We start from the raw sequence: 18,785 nt of genomic DNA, 5'->3' as shown, positions 1-18,785 counted from the left end.
AGTCTAAATAAATACATATACCACCCAGGAGCTAGAGATGTGGCCCCAAACTATTTATAAATCTGTGTGTTTACTTGAATTCAGACTTTCCCGACATGTAAATTATGCAAAATCTGTGTCACAGCAGAGCACTCTGTGTTCCTAAAAAGAATTCTCTTTTTTCCCAAATCCTTTACCTTTTAAAATAAATCTCATTATGGAGTGCTGACATTTTCAGTAAAACCATTCAACCAAAAGCTGTGGTTTTTTTAGACTAAAACCAAGTCTGGTTTATTAGGCAGCAGCTTTTAACTTGCCGCTAAGTAGATGCAAGCTATTTAGAGAAACTTATGTAGATATCCGATAAGACATTTCAGAGTCCCCAGTCTCTTTCGGATTAAGACTGAGAGTGTTAAACAGACCATCTAGAACTCCTTCCTTTTCCCAGTGCGTCAGGAGTTGAGTATGGCAGCGTCGTTGAAGTGGAGGGACACTGGCAAAACAGGATTTAAACCAGATCTCTCAGACTCTGCACCACTGAGCCTATTACCAAATTCTAGTTGACTGACTTCAGATGTGACTTTCTTCAAAGGGTTGCGGGGGATGTAGAGCTAATACTCATACCACATTATGGCTACCTTACAATAGGACCTCTATCAATGATCCCAGCCTTCTCGTTTTTCCTTTTTCTGCTTTTCTCTCTTTTCTTCTCTTCTATCTTTTTTTCTCTTTTTTACATGTCTACTTTTCCTTGTACTGATTTAATTCCTGGCTTGTCTTGCCTGTCTGAGTTTAGGTTATGCTGTACTGAGGAAAGACATATATCTGGGTTGCCCAAAATTCCTTAGTGCCCCTGATCATAACAGCTGATTTTATAGAGCACTGATTGAGAATCATTTCCGCTGACCCTCTCCCCAAACTTAGGAGATGAGTGCTAGTATTGTCTCCATTTCACAGGTAAGGAGCAGGAGCCAAAGACAGGTTAAATATCCAGTCCTACAGAGTCAATAAGTTAAAGAGCTGGAAGTTTTACCTCTGCTCTCATCTAGCCCAACAACCTTCACAATTTTTGATTAGCACTCATTTATTCACTCAACAGGAATTTACTTATTGTAGGCTATTTGACAGGCGCTGGAGAGAGTCTCTACCTTCTTGAAACACACACACACACACACACACACACACACACACACACACACTACTGAGCTCACACTGACTGCCACTGTCCTCCCTCTGTATTTTGGTGTCCATTCTGATCAGTCAGTGTCCACATGGTACTTACTTCTAAACGTTTTACATATCATCCCTCCTTACAAAAAGCAATGGGTCCAAAAAAGAAGGAGGATCAGGATGCTTTGAGAGAACATAATGGAGTGCCACGTTTATATAGAAACTGAAGAAATCCTCTTGCATAAGGCATTTGACCTATAAATCATAGGACAGTTAGGGTTCTTAACCTGTTATGAGATAATGGTACAGTCCGTGGGATTTGCTCCTAACTTGGATTCGCTCCTAAGATCAAAGAGATGCTGTTTAATGAAATAAATAGGGGAGTGATGTCATTCTGTTTGTATTTTAAAAATAGCACTGTGGTTACTGTGTGAGAATGGATGGGAGTAGTGTGTCCTTTCTGTCTTTACATTAGACTGATTTTGTGTAGTGAGGATTCAGGTACGAATCAGTCACAGATCACCCTTTTCAAGTCACCTAGGGAAAACAAAACATGTACCGAAATAAATCTAATAAAAATCATGAGTGCTATATCCTAAAGACTATAGTAGACAGACAGAAAAATTGCTGTGAGTGAGAGGACTTCCAGACCTTGTGCATTTTCTTCTAACCAGACAGCACTGCTTGGATTTCTTCTTGTTTTCTCTGGTGGAGATTCTGTTGGAGTCAGAATTTTCCATTCATGCCCTGAAAGGCTCTCAAAGCCAAAGCAAATCAATTTAGTAAACACTTATCTAGCGTCTACTTTGTCCTTGTCTCACAAGAACACCAGTTCACTTGTTCAAGGATATGAGAGGATGAGCGGGTGGCTTGTGGGGGAGGGGTCAGTGCACCTGTCTCCATTTTATCTTCACTCAGCAACATAACTTTTGGGGATTAGAAAAAACTAGTGTGTGGTGAGTAAAGTTTGTAGTAAGAACTGAGTTGGGGAAAAAAACAATGTTTTGGTGTCCTTGGAGGAAGATGAAGGTTTTCTACCGAACAGGGAAGACACGAAGGAACACGAATCAGGTGTCTGTCAACACACTACAAGCTTGTCATTCCCTTCATGGATCCCTTCATGGGTTCTCATCTCTGAAATCATATTCTTTCTTCAATCTTCCATCTTCTCTCCTTCCTTGGTCATGGAACTGGACTGAGAGAGAGAGAGGGTGGCATTAGGTATCCCTCAACCCCTTTTCTGAGGTGATCAAATCTCCCTATTTTCCGTGTTAGTAGAGGCATTTCAGGGAGTGCCATTATCTTTCACTTGGAAAGACCATGCCATTAACTCGTATCCTCTGTGATGATTCCTACAGGATAGACCACTGGAACAATGAGAAGGAGAGGATTTTGCTGGTCACAGACAAGACTCTCTTGATCTGTAAATATGACTTCATCATGCTCAGCTGTGTGCAGTTGCAGCGGATTCCCCTGAGCTCCATCTACAGAATCTGCCTGGGCAAGTTTGTCTTTCCTGGGATGTCACTGGACAAGTGAGTGTGATGTCTTAGATTTGGAATAGTGGTTCAGTGCGGACGTGTCACATAGGGAGTCAATCGCAAAGTTCAGTTTAGTATGGTAAGCTGGGTGAATCCATAGGAAAAAAGTGAAGCTCTACAGTTGATTTCATCAATTATTGCGTTTCTACTGTGTGTCAAACACCAGGGATACATCTTTAAGTAAATTTGTACTTTAATGTGAGAGCATGAGAAACAAATGGTTGAATGTAAAAGTGGATGGAGCTGTGGGAGCCTGGAGGAAAGATTCTCAATCTAATTTGTGTGGCAGAGAATCAGAGAGGCTTTTCTGGAGAAGGATTTGAGCCTACATTTGATGTTGGGTGGAGTTAGCCAAAGAAGGAGAACAAAAATTTAACATTCCAGGGGTGCCTGGGTGGCTCAGTGGGTTAAAGCCTCTGCCTTCAGCTCAGGTCGTGATCCTAGGGTCCTGGGATCAAGCCCCGCATCGGGCTTTCTGCTCAGCAGGGAGCCTGCTTCCCTTCCTCTCTCTCTGCCTGCCTCTCTGCCTGCTTGTCATCTCTGTCAAATAAATAAATAAAATCTTTAAAAAAAATTAACATTCCAAGCTGAAGGAACAGCACAGCCAAAGGAGTAGAGGTGGGAAGAGTGTAATGCCTTTGGAAATTGAAAATTATTCAGTAAGTTGAGCAGACAGAACATATGATGGTTAATAGCTCTTCTTAAAAGAAGTCTCTTTGAGGTCTGCCATGGCAGAGCTTAGTGGAGATGACATCAACCAACTTGGTGATGTGTTGGCATTCACCATGATACCTGATGAGATCTGTAGAAAGCTGCTGTACTAAGCTCTTGTTATGGTTTTGGAAGGAACTGTCTTTTCCACATATCTTATATCTAAGCCAGAAGGACAGCAGTCTTCCTCTGAGTCTTTTTGAATGTGAGCTGCTCCCATTGAATGGTGAGCTCCTTGAGGGCAAGTACATTGGTTTTGTTTGTTTGTTTGTTTAGTTTTGTTTCTCTAAACACCTAGCCTTGGGCCTAAAAAATAATAAGAGTAGGGAAAAAAAGCGCAATTCAATCAAGTGGTTGGTTTCTTTACAAAAAAGCACACCATATCAAAGATCTGTTTTTTAATTTACTTTTCATAGATATAAGATGCAACAAATTGATTTTTTGCTGAGTTTTCAAACTTTTGGATTTTTCAATAATATAAGCAATTGAAAATATATTTTTAAACATCTTAAAATGTGTATTTTCAGGAAGTCTCTCCCTCACCCCAGACTCTTAGTTCTCAAGCATTATCTCCCTAGGTAATAGCCGATAGTTACACATTGTTGTTGTTGTTTTAAAGAAATAGTGTGCAAATATAAAAAAATACAAATGTTTTTGTATGTGTTTATGTGTGTTTATGCATATTTATAAGTAAATATCTGCACGTGTACATTTGTCATAAATTACTTTACACAATGGGAACACATGTCATAAACTGTCCTCCCTTAAGATATTTTACCCAATGATATGCCTTGGAGATTTTATTATATAATCATCTATAGATCAACCTTAATCTTTTTAATAGTGCAGATTATTTTATTTGAAAGCTAATTTATGGATTTGAAAGCTAACATATGGATATTTATTTTTACCTTTGTTATTACACACAATGCTACTATAACTATTCTTGTGTAAAGGACTTGGCACAGATGTGAAAATATTCCTATAATGTAAATTCCTATTAGGTCAAAAGTCTTGTGAATTTTAACTAATAGATGTTGTCAAATTGCCCTCTACACAGATAATACCAATTTATACTCTATATGTTATTATGAAGTGTATTATAGTATTTACACTTTATACAAAGTATACAAGTATCCTTTTCCACATATCTTCACCAATATCACACACTATGAATCTTCTCTTGCTTTGCCAGTGAGATAAAGAAAAACAACGCATTTTTGTTTTAATTTCCATTGCTAGAACTTGAAGGAAGCTGAGGATATTTTTCTTACGTTAGAAAGCTCTTTTATTTATTTTTCTGTAACCTGCCTATTCATGACAATGACCTATATTTTTTTCTATTGGGATATTGATTTTTTTCTTATTGATTTGTAAGAGTTCTTTATCTGTAAAAGAATTTGTCCTCTGTTCTGCCTTATATTTTACAAATATTTTTCTCATCTTGTCATAGCTCTCTTTATAAGGCTTTTTTTTTTTTTTTAAACTCTCTGAATTTTGGGTTGTCGAATGTATCAGTCTTTCAAATCAACTTCTACATTTATTTCTTTTTGCGAAGCCTTTCTCCACATTGAAATTTTAAAATATATTCCAAGCTTCCAGTGTTATTATAATTTCATTTTTTTAAGTAGTTAAATTTGCATTTCATCTAGCATTTACCTTAAGTGAGGAAAAAGATATGCAATCAGTTTTATTTTTTTTACCTAAATGGCAGGTTAGATTTCTCAGCACCATTTGTTCAATACTTCATCTTGTCCTCTCTAACATAACTTTTATCATGTGTATTTCTCTTTATTTCTGTAATCACCATTCCATTTATCTGTTTATTAAGGTACAAAGTGACTTCCATTATTATAATATTTTATTATGTTTTCATATCTGACAGAGTTAATTCTCTGTTCTTTTTAGACTTTTTAAAGAATTTGTTTATTTATGCATATTTATTTTTCTGTCTGCTTGCTCAATTAAAAACTCCTATTTATGCTAGGATTCTCAAATATTAAATCAACTTTGAATTCTTAAGATAAACACATTTAGTCATGATGTTTTGTTCTTTTTACACATTGTTGGTTTCAGTGTGCTAATATTTTATTAAGGAGTTTGTGTCTATGTTCATGAGAGATATTGGTCTGTTATTTCATATTTGCAATATTTTATAAATATTGGGTAACATCATAATTCTTTGATTTTGTGTTAATTTTGGTAAATTTTATTTTTCAAGGAATTTGTTACACTTACCAACATTGTGGTATTTGAAAATATAAATATGTTAATAGCATTCTTTTTTTTTACCCCACTAATGTGTACAAGATATTTAGTGATATCCCTTTTCTTTCCTGATTTTGGTGCTTTGTGGGTTTTTTTTTTCCAATGGACCTTTCAACTTTTTTGGTTTATAAGAACTTGCTTTTCATTTTGTTAATTTTCACTCTCATTTGATTTTTATTTTGTTGATTTCTGCTCTTTGATTTATTTTTTCCCCATTCTCGTACTTACTTTTTGGTTTATCTTTTCTTTCCTTTTTTCTTTTTTTTAACTTCTTAATTTGAAACCCAAGGGTATCAATTTTAGCCCTTTCTTCTTTTCTGATATGAGTGGTTAAAGGTCTAGATTTTTTTCTAAGGACTGCCTATCCCGGACCTCATAGATTTTGACATATTGTGCTTCTATTATCATTCAGCAAGAAGTAGTCTCTAATTTTTCTTGTGATTTCTTCTTTGAACCATGACTACTTTAGAAATTGTTTTGGCATTTTCCAAATATTTTGACTTTTCTTAAGATTTTAATATTTAATTTTAACTTAGAGAACATATGACCTTGATTTTAATCTTTATAAATATACTGAGACTTCTTTTACTGACTGAAGAGTAGTACATCTTTGTGAATGATCTTGTTCATTGGAAAAGAATTCATTGTGTAGTTTTCTATAAATATCATTTAGTTCATTATATTTGACAGCATTGTTTAGGTTATCTCTATTTTTACATATTTTTGTCTAGCTTTTTATTGATTATTGAGAAAGGAAAAGTAAAATCTATTATCATGGGGTTTTCTTGTTGCTTCTTTAATTTTATTATTCTTTGCTTCATGTATTTGGAGAGTCTTTTATTAAGTACATATACATTTATAATTAATATGTCTTCCTGAAAAATTGAGCTTTTTTTATTATGAAATATTTGTTCCTCTTTATCTCTACCAGCATTCTATGTGTTGAAGTTTATTTTTATATTAAATTTTATTATATCCATTCCATCATTTTAATACTTTTTTTTTGCATAGTAAATCTTTTTTAAATCCATTTACTCTCCACATTTTTGTATTCCAGCTACATTTCTTTCTTTTTTTTTTTTTTAAAGATTTTATTTATTTATTTAACACAGAGAGAGGAGAGAAAGAGCACAAGCAGGGCGAATAGCAGGCAGAGCAGGCAGAGGGAGAAGCAGGCTCCTTGCCCAGTGTGCAAGGAGCCTGATGAGGGACTTAATCTCAGGACCTCAGGATCTCAGGATCATGACCTGAGCTGAAGGCAGCTGCTTAATTGACTGAGTCACCCAGGTGTCCCCAAACCTCATTTCTTATAGAGATCACATAATTGAATCATGCTTTTAATCCATTCTGATAATCTCTGCCTTTTAATTGGAGTGTTAATCCTTTTACATTTTATATAACTTTAATTTGATTGAAGTTGAGTCTACCTATTACTTTTTTTCTGTTTCCCCTTTCTAGTTTTTATTCCTTTATTCTCTTTTCAGCAGTATTTTAATTATTTAAATCTTACTAATTCAATTTTAATATTTCTGTTGGCTTTTTAGCTATAACATTTATGTCATTTTGTGATTACTTTAGGCAGAATTTCTTAACATCAGCACTATTTACATTTTGGGCACAACAATTCTTTGGTGTGGAAAGCTGTTCTGTGCATTGTAGGATGTTTAGCAGTAACTCTGGCTTATACCCACTAGATGACAGTAGTACCCTGCTTCTGTTATGACAATCAAAAAATGTCCCCAGACATTGTCAATGTACCCTAAGGGCAAAATCACTCCATATTGAGAACCATTCCTGAAGGAATTATAATGTAAGTATTTAATTTTTCACAGTCTACTTAGAGTTAATCTTTTAATGCTATACTTCAAACATAGAAACCTTGTAAACATTTTGTTCTAGGAATGTAAATGTTGGATATGGTATGATAAAGTTGGTGTGGTCACAGGCGAAAATGAGAAAGCAGCTTAGAAGAAAGAAGTTTATTATACTCACAGATCCAAGATAGGAGGTCACCGTATGCCACATAGGGCCATAGGGAAATTCACCAGTGTCAGTCAGGAGGCTGAAAGGGCAGGAGCTATGAAAGAACTTTGACCATGGCCTTTACTGGAGTTTCTATAGGAAGGGCAAGGCATGACAGGGTAATTAATTTGGAGATTGGCTAGTTTTAATAATTTTGGTGGACTTTAAGCCATAGGAGTAATCCGTTGTTTCTTAGTACCTGACCCTGGATTAATTAAGGCAGAATAATTTTTCCTCATGGGGTGTATGGACCAGATAGAAGAGGTATGACTCTGGGTTGTTTTATATGCAAATCAGTGGTGTACTCTGGGTTGGACTATCTCTAAAAATTAACTATCTCCAAGAGTTTATTGCCCAAGAGGGCCTGTGTCTCCCCAGACATAAAGTCTCCCTTATTATGTAAAAACATCATAATATACATTAAAATATATACCTACCTTCATACATACACATATACAATATGCATGTAGCACTATTTACACCCCCTCCTCACTGAACTTTATGGTGCTGTTGTCATGCATATTACTTGTATGTGCATTTTAAACCCCCCACAATAATGTTATAAACTTTGCTTTAAGAAATTATATGTGGGGCACATAGGTGGCTCAGTTGGTTAAGCACCTGCCTTTGGTTCAGGTCATGATCTCAGGGTCCTGAGATAGAGCCCCACATCAGGCTTCCTGTTCAGCAGGGGTGGGTCTGCTTCTACCTCTCCTTCTGCCCTCCCCCCACAAACACACCTGTGCTTGCTCTCTCTCCTCTCAAATAAATAAATTAAATATTTTTTTAAAGAAATTACACATATTTCAAAGAAATTAGGATATGTAATTGTATCTTGTATTTAAATAGATATTTTCATTTCTGTTACTCTTCATTTGTTCCAGAGGACATAGATTTCTTTTTGATGCCATATGCCCTCCAAATGAAAAATTAATTTTTTATTCCTTGTACTGCAATCTGGATATATATATATGTGTGTGTGTGTGTGTGTGTGTGTGTATTTTAAACATCTTTATTTAGCCTTCATTCTTTTTTTTATTAAATTTAAATTTTTTTAATTAAAAAATTTAGAAATCGAGGTTTAATTTACATATGGTGAGTATACAGTTCAAAAGGGTTTTTTAATACATTTATTTTTTTTAATTTATTTTTTTTTCAGTGTAACAGTATTCATTGTTTTTGCACAACACCCAATGCTCCATGCAATACGTGCCCTCCCTATTACCCACCACCTGGTTCCCCCAACATCCCAACCCCGCCCCTTCAAAACGCTCAGGTTGTTTTTCAGAGTCCATAGTCTCTTATGGTTTGCCTCCCCTTCCAATTTTTTTTTTTTATAAATATATAATGTATTTTTATCCCCAGGGGTACAGGTCTGTGAATCGCCAGGTTTACACACTTCACAGCACTCACCATAGCACATACCCGCCCCAATGTCCATAACCTCCTCCCCCTCTCCCAACCCCACCTCCCCCAGCAACCCCCAGTTTGTTTTGTGAGATTAAGAGTCATTTATGGTTTGTCTCCCTCCCAATCCCATCTTGTTTCATTTATTCTTCTCCTATCCCCCTAACCCCCCATGTTGCATCTCCATGTCCTCATATCAGGGAGATCACATGATAGTTGTCTTTTTCCAATTGACTTATTTCACTAAGCATGATACCCTCTAGTTCCATCCACGTTGTCGCAAATGGCAAGATTTCATTTCTTTTGATGGCTGCATAGTATTCCATTGTGTATATATACCACTTCTTCTTTATCCATTCATCTGTTGATGGACATCTAGGTTCTTTCCATAGTTTGGCTATTGTACACATTGCTGCTATAAACATTCGGGTACATGTGCCCCTTCGGATCACTGCGTTTGTATCTTTAGGGTAAATACCCAGTAGTGCAATTGCTGGGTCATAGGGTAGTTCTATTTTCAACATTTTGAGGAACCTCCATGCTGTTTTCCAGAGTGGTTGCACCAGCTTGCATTCCCACCAACAGTGGAGGAGGGTTCCCCTTTCTCCGCATCCTCGCCAGCATCTGTCATTTCCTGACTTGTTAATTTTAGCCATTCTGACTGGTGTGAGGTGATATCTCATTGTGGTTTTGATTTGTATTTCCCTGATGCCGAGTGACGTGGAGCATTTTTTCATGTGTCTGTTGGCCATCTGGATGTCTTCTTTGCAGAAATGTCTGTTCATGTCCTCTGCCCATTTCTTGATTGAATTGTTTGTTCTTTGGGTGTTGAGTTTGCTAAGTTCCTTATAAATTTTGGGCACTAGCCCTTTATCTGATATGTCATTTGCAAATGTCTTCTCCAATTCTGTCAGTTGTCTTTTGGTTTTGTTAACTGTTTCCTTTGCTGTGCAAAAGCTTTTGATCTTGATGAAATCCCAATAGTTCATTTTTGCCCTTGCTTCCCTTGCCTTTGCCGATATTCCTAGAAAGATGTTGCTGTGGCTGAGGTCGAAGAGGTTGCTGCCTGCATTCTCCTCAAGGATTTTGATGGATTCCTTTCTCACATTGAGGTCCTTCATCCATTTGGAGTCTATTTTTGTGTGTGGTGTAAGGAAATGGTCCAATTTCATTTTTCTGCATGTGGCTGTCCAATTTTCCCAGCACCATTTATTGATGAGGCTGTCTTTTTTCCATTGGACATTCTTTCCTCCTTTATCGAAGATTAGTTGACCATAGAGTTGAGGGTCTATTTCTGGGCTCTCTATTCTGTTCCATTGATCTATGTGTCTGTTTTTGTGCCAGTACCATGCTATCTTGATGATGACAGCTTTGTAATAGAGCTTGAAGTCCGGAATTGTGATGCCACCAACTTTGGCTTTCTTTTTCAATATTCCTTTGGCTATTCGAGGTCTTTTCTGGTTCCATATAAATTTTAGGATTATTTGTTCCATTTCTTTGAAAAAAATGGATGGTATTTTGATAGGGATTGCATTAAATGTGTGGATTGCTTTAGGTAGCATAGACATTTTCACAATATTTATTCTTCCAATCCAGGAGCATGGAACATTTTTCCATTTTTTTGTGTCTTCCTCAGTTTCTTTCATGAGTACTTTATAGTTTTCTGTGTATAGATTCTTAGCCTCTTTGGTTAGGTTTATTCCTAGGTATCTTATAGTTTTGGGTGCAATTGTAAATGGGATTGACTCCTTAATTTCTCTTTTTTCTGTCTTGTTGTTGGTGTACAGAAATGCAACTGATTTCTGTGCATTGATTTTATATCCTGACACATTACTGAATTCCTGTACAAGTTCTAGCAGTTCTGGAGTGGAGTCTTTTGGGTTTTCCACATATAGTATCATATCATCTGCAAAGAGTGATAATTTGACTTCTTCTTTGCCAATTTGGATGCCTTTAACTTCTTTTTGTTGTCTGATTGCTGAGGCTAGGACTTCTAGTACTATGTTGAATAGCAGTGGTGATAATGGACATCCCTGCCGTGTTCCTGACCTTAGCGGAAAAGCTTTCAGTTTTTCTCCCTTGAGAATGATATTTGCGGTGGGTTTTTCATAGATGGCTTTGATAATATTGAGGTATGTGCCTTCTATCCCTACACTTTGAAGAGTTTTGATCAGGAAGGGATGCTGTACTTTGTCAAATGCTTTTTCAGCATCTATGGAGAGTATCATATGGTTCTTGTTCTTTCTTTTATTAATGTGCTCTATCACATTGATTGATTTGCGGATGTTGAACCAACCCTGCAGCCCTGGAATAAATCCTACTTGATCATGGTGAATAATCCTTTGAATGTACTGTTGAATCCTATTGGCTAGTATTTTGGTGAGAATTTTTGCATCTGTGTTCATCAAGGATATTGGTCTGGAGTTCTCTTTTTTGGTGGGATCCTTGTCTGGTTTTGGGATCAAGGTGATGCTGGCCTCATAAAATGAGTTTGGAAGTTTTCTTCCATTTCTATTTTTTGGAAAAGTTTCAGGAGAATAGGAATTAGTTCTTTAAATGTTTGGTAGAATTCCCCTGGGAAGCCGTCTGGCCCTGGGCTTTTTTTTGTTTGGAGATTTTTGATGACTGTTTCAATCTCCTTACTGGTTATGGGCCTGTTCAGGTTTTCTATTTCTTCCTGGTTCAGTTGTGGTAGTTTATATGTCTCTAGGAATGCATCCATTTCTTCCAGATTGTCAAATTTGTTGCGTAGAGTTGCTCATAGTATGTTCTTATAATTGTCTGTATTTCTTTGGTGTTAGTTGTGATCTCTCCTCTTTCATTCATGATTTTATTTATTTGGGTCCTTTCTCTTTTCTTTTTGATGAGTCTGGCCTGGGGTTTATCAATCTTATTGATTCTTTCAAAGAACCAGCTGCTAGTTTCATTGATTTTTTTCTATTGTTTTTTTTTTTTTTTTTTTTTGGTTTCTATTTCATTGATTTCTGCTCTGATCTTTATGATTTCTCTTCTCCTGCTCGGTTTAGGGTTTCTTTCTTGTTCTTTCTCCAGCTCCTTTACGTATAGGGTTAGGTTGTGACTTGAGACCTTTCTTGTTTCTTGAGAAAGGCTTGTACTGCTATATATTTTCCTCTCAGGACTGCCTTTGCTGTGTCCCACAGATTTTGAACCATTGTGTTTCATTATCATTTGTTTCCATGAATTTTTTCAATTCTTCTTTAATTTCCTGGTTAACCCATTCATTCTTTAGAAGGATGCTGTTTAGTCTCCATGTATTTGAGTTCTTTCCAGCTTTCCTCTTGTGACTGAGTTTTAGCTTCAGAGCGTTGTGGTCTGAAAATATGCAGGGAATGATCCTAATCTTTTGATACCGGTTGATACCTGACTTGTGACCCAGGATGTGATCTATTCTGAAGAATGTTCCATGTGCACTAGAGAAGAATGTGTATTCGTGCTTTGGGATGAAATGTTCTGAATATATCTGTGATGTCCATCTGGTCCAGTGTGTCATTTAAGGCCTTTATTTCCTTGTTGATCTTTTGCTTGGATGATCTGTCCATTTCAGTGAGGGGAGTGTTAAAGTCCCCTACTATTATTGTATTATTATTGATGTGTTTCTTTGATTTTGTTATTAATTGGTTGATATAGTTGGCTGCTCCCACGTTAGGGGCATAGATATTTAAAATTGTTAGATCTTCTTGTTGGACAGACCCTTTGAGTAGGATATAGTGTCCTTCCTCATCTCTTATTATAGTCTTTGGCTTAAAATCTAATTGATCTGATATAAGGATTGCCACCCCAGCTTTCTTCTGATGCCCATTAGCATGGTAAATTGTTTTCCAGCCCCTCACTTTAAATCTGGAGGTGTCTTCATGTCTAAAATAGTTTCTTGTAGGCAACATACTGATGGGTTTTGTTTTTTTATCCCTTCTGATACCCTGTGTCTTTTGATTGGGGCATTTAGCCCATTAACATTCAGGGTAACTATTGAGAGATATGAATTTAGTGCCATTATTAGCCTGTAAGGTGACTATTACTGTATATTGTCTCTGTACCTTTCTGATCTACTACTTTTAGGCTCTCTCTTTGCCTAGAGGACCCCTTTCAATATTTCCTGTAGAGCTGGTTTGGTGTTTGCAAATTCTTTCAGTTTTTGTTTGTCCTGGAAGCTTTTTATCTATCCTTCTATTTTCAATGATAGCCTAGCTGGATAGAGTATTCTTGGCTGCATGTTTTTCTCGTTTAGTGCTCTGAATATATCATGCCAGCTCTTTCTGGTCTGCCAGGTCTCTGTGGATAAGTCTGCTGCCAATCTAATATTTTTACCATTGTATGTTATGGACTTCTTTTCCCGGGCTGCTCTCAGGATTTTCTCTTTGTCTCTAAGACTTGTAAATTTTACTATTAGGTGACGGGGTGTGGACCTATTCTTGTTGACTTTGAGGGGGGTTCTCTGCATCTCCTGGATTTTGATGCTTGTTCCTTTTGCCATATTAGGGAAATTCTCTCCAACAATTCTCTCCAATAGTCCTTCTGCTCCCCTCTCTCTTTCTTCTTCTTCTGGAATCCCAATTATTCTAATGTTGTTTCGTCTTATGGTGTCACTTATCTCTCGAATTCTCCCCTCATGGTCCAGTAGCTGTTTGTCCCTCTTTTGCTCGGCTTCTTTATTCTCTGTCATTTGGTCTTCTATATCACTAATTCTTTCTTCTGCCTCATTGATCCTAGCAGTGAGAGTCTCCATTTTTGATTGCACCTCATTAATAGCTTTTTTGGTTTCAACTTGGTTAGATTTTAGTTCTTTAATTTCTCCAGAAAGGGCTTTTATATCTCCAGAGAGGGTTTCTCTAATATCTTCCATGCCTTTTTCGAGTCCGGCTAGAATGTTCAGAATCGTCATTCTGAACTCTTGATCTGACATATTACCAATGTCTGTGTTGATTAGGTCCCTAGCCTTCGGTACTGCCTCTTGTTCTTTTGTTTGTGGTGATTTTTTCCGCCTTGTCATTTTGTCCAGATAAGAGGATATGAAGGATCAAATAAAATACTAAAAGGGTGGCAAAGACCCCAGAAAAATGCACTGTAACCAAATCAGAAGAGACCCCAAATTGTGGGGGGGAGAAAGGGGATAAAAAGAGGTTCAGAAAAAAAAAGAAAAAATTTTAAAAAATAAAACAAATAAAGAAAAAATATAAAAAAGAAAGAAAATTATATATATATTTAGATAAACTAGTCAAAAAACATTAAAAAAGAAAAGGGTAAAAGTTTTAAAAAATTTATCAGAAGAAGAAAAAAGAAAGAAAAAAAAATTGAAAAAAGAAAAAAAAAATTGAATTAACCGCAAGACTAAAGAATCCTGGGGAGAAAGCCATGAGTTCCGTGCTTTGCTTTCTCCTCCTCTGGAATTCTGCTGCTGTCTTAGGAATTGAACCTGCTTTCCTTGGTGGATGAACTTCGTCCTGGATGGATATTTTGTTGATCTTCTGGCAGAGGGGCCTGTTGTAGTGACTCTCAAGTGTCTTTGCCCGAGGCGGGTTTGCACCGCACTTACGGGGGGCCGGACTAAGTAATCGGCTCGGGTTTGCTTTTGGGAGCTTCTGTTCCCTGAACGCTTTCCGTAGAGTTCTGGAGGACGGGAATGAAAATGGCGGCCTCCTAGTCTCTGGCCTCGAGGAGCCGAGAGCCCGGGGCCCCACTCCTCAGTGCGCCCCCAGAGGACAACACCTAATCACTCCCATATCCCCAGCCTCTAGCAACGCTCCGAGCTCACCCAGCCCGCGACCAGTTCAAGGTAACCCCGAGCTGAGAGTTCAGTCCTCGGCTCTGTCTCTGTAGCCGGCTTCTCTGTTCTAATACCTGCGAGCTCTGCGACACTCCGACACCCCCGATCCTTCTGTGACCCTGCGGGACCTGGGGCCACGCTGACCCCACGTGGGCTTCACCCCGGTTTAGCCTCTGGAGCAATGTCCCTCCATGGAACAGACTTTTAAAAGTCCTGATTTTGTGCTCCGTTCCTCCGCCGCTTGCCGGGAGCCGGCCCCTCCCCCCGCGGTCTATCTTCCCATCCTTTTAGATTCACTTCTCTGCCAGTCCTACCTTTCAGAAAGTGGTTGATTTTCTGTTTCTAGAATTGCTGTTCTTCTTATCTTCAATCTCCCATTGGATTTGTAGGTGTTTGCAATGTTTAGATAAGCTATTGAGCTGATTCCTGCTACCTGATGTAGTCTCAGCCTGCTACTTCTCCACCATCTTGACTCCTCCTCTTAGCCTTCATTCTTGAATGATATTTTCTCTAGAGAATTCTGACTTGACATTTTCATTTCTTTCAGTACTCTTGCGATGTTTTTCCACTGTCTTCTGGCCTCCATAATTTGTGAAGAGGCGTTCATAGTTATTTGAACTGCTATTCTGTGTATTCTTTAGCTGCTTTCACATGTTACTTTTATTTTTACTTTTCAGAAGTTTGACTGTGATGTGCCTAGGTATGTGTATGTGTGCATGTATGTATTTGGGATTCCCTGAGCTTCTTGCACTTAAGATTTGTGTCTTTCAACAAATTTGGAAAATTTGGGCTTATTACCTTTTAAAACATTTTTTTTGTCCCATTCTCTGTGTTTTTTCTCCCTGATATTTCAATTATATGTATAATAGAAATGTTGGTGTTATCCTACAGGTATCTGAGTCTCTATTTTTCCCGAGTCTCTTCTCTATCTCCTCTTCATATTGGCAATTTCTATTAATGTAACTTCACATTTACTGACATTTTTCTTTTTCATTCCATTCTGCTATTAAGTCTATCAAGTATTTTTTTAACTTCAACTGTTCTTTTTGTTTTAAAACATCCATTTAGTTCTCTTTTATATTTTCTATTTCTCTTAAAATACTTCATATATTTTCTTTTCTTTATGGGTATATTTTCCTTTATCTTACTTAGCATAATTACAATAATTACTTTAAAGTTCTTCCTGATAATTCCAACTTAAGGGTCATTTCAAGCTTATGTGTCATCAGTGGATTGTCTCCATTGATGGTCCTTTTAAAGGATAGGTCATACTTTGTTGATTATTTGTATACTGATTACCTTCAAATTTATTCCTCCTGGCATTGTGGAGACTTCCTTTATTTACTCTCTAATGCCATAGGTAGAATATTTATGGCGAGGAAGATGGATCTTTTGGGTTTTATTTTATTTTGCTTTTGTTTTGTTTTGTTTTGTATTTTGTGTAGAACTTCTAGATGTTATCTTCAGAAGAGCTAGTCTGCTGGGCATCTATGCCTAGATATTGAATTTCTACAAATGTTTTATAGAAATCATCTTTGGAGATACTATTTTTCTCCTTAGATCTGATTAATATCATGAGTACTGTCACACACTTCTTAATATTGAAACATTTTTATATATTCAAGGTATAAATCCACTTGGAATTATTATGTTATAATTTAATATTCTATTGAATATTCATTGCAAATTTTGAAAGAGTTTTTCATATCAATATTCATAAATTTGATTGATATTTAATTATCTTCTATTGGGCTCTCTTTGCAGATTTTGGCAATTATATTAAAAGACAATGTTTCCCCTACCCTTCTTGATTTTTACCAAATAAAGAAATGGCTTTATCTTTTACTAAGATGATTAGTATATTTCACCTATGAACATGACTGAACCTGGTGCTTTTTAAGGGGAAGTAGCACTACAACATTCTCAGTTCTCTCTATCATACTGGCATGTTTAGATATTCTCCGTATTTATAGCTATTTTCTTTATTTTTTACTAGAAAATCATTCCATTTCATTCAGGTTTCTAAATTTTCATTGAACTGAGAGAAGTAAAAAGACAGATGATTAAAGTAATAATAAAAGATTGTTTTATATGTAATACTTTTTTTCTTATGTAGGTAATTGACTAGCTAATAGTTAGTTGATTTCAAAATCCCACTTCTTGAGTTTACTTGTTCATTTTCCCATTTATTATTTTTTATATTTATTTGTATTTCCTGTTGCTCTATTTGTGTATATTCTGTTGTGCATTTTGTAACTTTTTCACTTAAAGTTTATTTGGAGTTATTTTGTATTAAATGCATAAATTCTATGAATGTTATATTTTCTTTAATTATGCTTTTCTAAGTATAATGTTTAATTATATTTCCTATGCCCTTTTGTTTTCGTTTGTTTTATCTTTGATTCAAGGATATGACTAAGGTAAATTTTTTTTTAAGTTAGAAGGGTTTTTACTCCTTTGTGATATATTATTAATTTCTAGATGTATACATTGTTTTTAGAGACCATCTTCTCTATTTCTGTGTTTTTGGGTTTACTGAATATTTTTACATTTAAATAGTTAATTTTTATCCACATTTCACAAATACTTGAATGTGCAGTCTCTGTTTTTGTTATAGAACCTGATAACTAGTACTTTGATCCACTATCATTATGTTATATATGTCTTCTCTGTCTTTGCCTATTAATTAGTTAACCAATTATTATTTTTTTTTGGCTACTTGATCTGTCATAGACTGAGAGTAGAGAATTAAATTTTCCTTAATTACTATTTTTTTCCTTTCATGACTTTACATTATGAATATTGATACTGTCTTATTTAATGTAGGAACACTTCCAGAATTTGATATTTATTTTAGATTATAATCTTTTCCTTATAAATTTTATCTTCTTTAGTGCCTTGCCTGTTTATGTTCTTGTCTGGTGAATATTGTAAAACTTAAGTTGGTTTTCTTTAACTCTTCTTCATATATATTTGCCTAGTTCATACTATAAACCTGAGTCTCTTCGTTTTTCATATGTTCATATATATAACATATGATTGAATTTTGCTTTGTGATCCAACCTGTGTGTCTTTTCTTTAAATTGGTAAGATGAACCTATTTACATATAATGATATGACAATGATAATCTTTATTCTACCATCTTGATTTTTGTATTATTATATTATTTTAAATATATTGCTATATTTTCTAGATTTCCTTTGCTTTCCATTGAGTGTATTTTCTCTCTCTTTTTAAAAAAGATTTTATTTATTTATTTTAGAGAGAGAGAGAGAACCCCCATGCCCGAGCAGGGGGAGGGGAAGAGGGGGAGGGAGATGGAGAGGGAAGGAAACCCAAGCAGACTCTGTGCCGACAGGCCTGTCAAAAGCTTAATCTTCTGATCCTGAGATCATAACCTGAACAGAAATGATGAGTTTCCATATAGTTTCATATAGTTAAGGATGCTTAACTATATGAGCCACCTAAGTATTCTGAGTGTATTTTTCTTTTAACAAGAAGGTTTATAGTCTATCTTTTTCTGTGGGTGACTAGAGGTGTAACTTAGCACAGTATTTTTATCCTAGCCTTTTTGACTAGTATCTACTGACTTCCTAATATAAGCCCATTCACATTAACAAGTAAGAACTAATTTCTTTCATCTTTTTTTGGTACTTCTCTGTCATTCACTTTTTTAAAAAATGCCTATACCGATCATTTTTAGTTACTTCAGTGATTATTTAAATAATATGTTTCCACTCCATGTGTTATCTTAAATAGCTTACATTGAACCTCCAAGAAATCTGCATATTCATACTATTCCCACATTCTCTCATCTTTCATCTCCCTTCTTTCATTAGTTTTACCAGACAAATTTCATTTTTTTATGGCATATTTTATTTTATTTCCCACGAGGCACCCAATT

General features: G+C 36.0%; 1 protein-coding gene across 1 annotated transcript in view; it reads left to right on the top strand.

The window, feature by feature from the left end:
* TPRG1 (tumor protein p63 regulated 1) overlaps positions 1-18,785 on the top strand; it is a 122,498-nt gene that overhangs the window by 33,360 nt on the left and 70,353 nt on the right. Inside the window, exon 3 of the mRNA XM_046003893.1 lies at positions 2,508-2,684. Coding sequence (XP_045859849.1) covers positions 2,508-2,684 — 177 coding nt within the window. The remainder of the gene's footprint in view (positions 1-2,507; positions 2,685-18,785) is intronic.

Source organism: Meles meles, chromosome 4 (genome assembly GCF_922984935.1).
Source record: "Meles meles chromosome 4, mMelMel3.1 paternal haplotype, whole genome shotgun sequence".
NCBI classification, from domain to species: Eukaryota; Metazoa; Chordata; class Mammalia; order Carnivora; family Mustelidae; genus Meles; species Meles meles.
The sequence above is the reverse complement of the archived record's forward strand: the minus strand, read 5'-3'. Positions and strand labels throughout refer to the sequence as shown.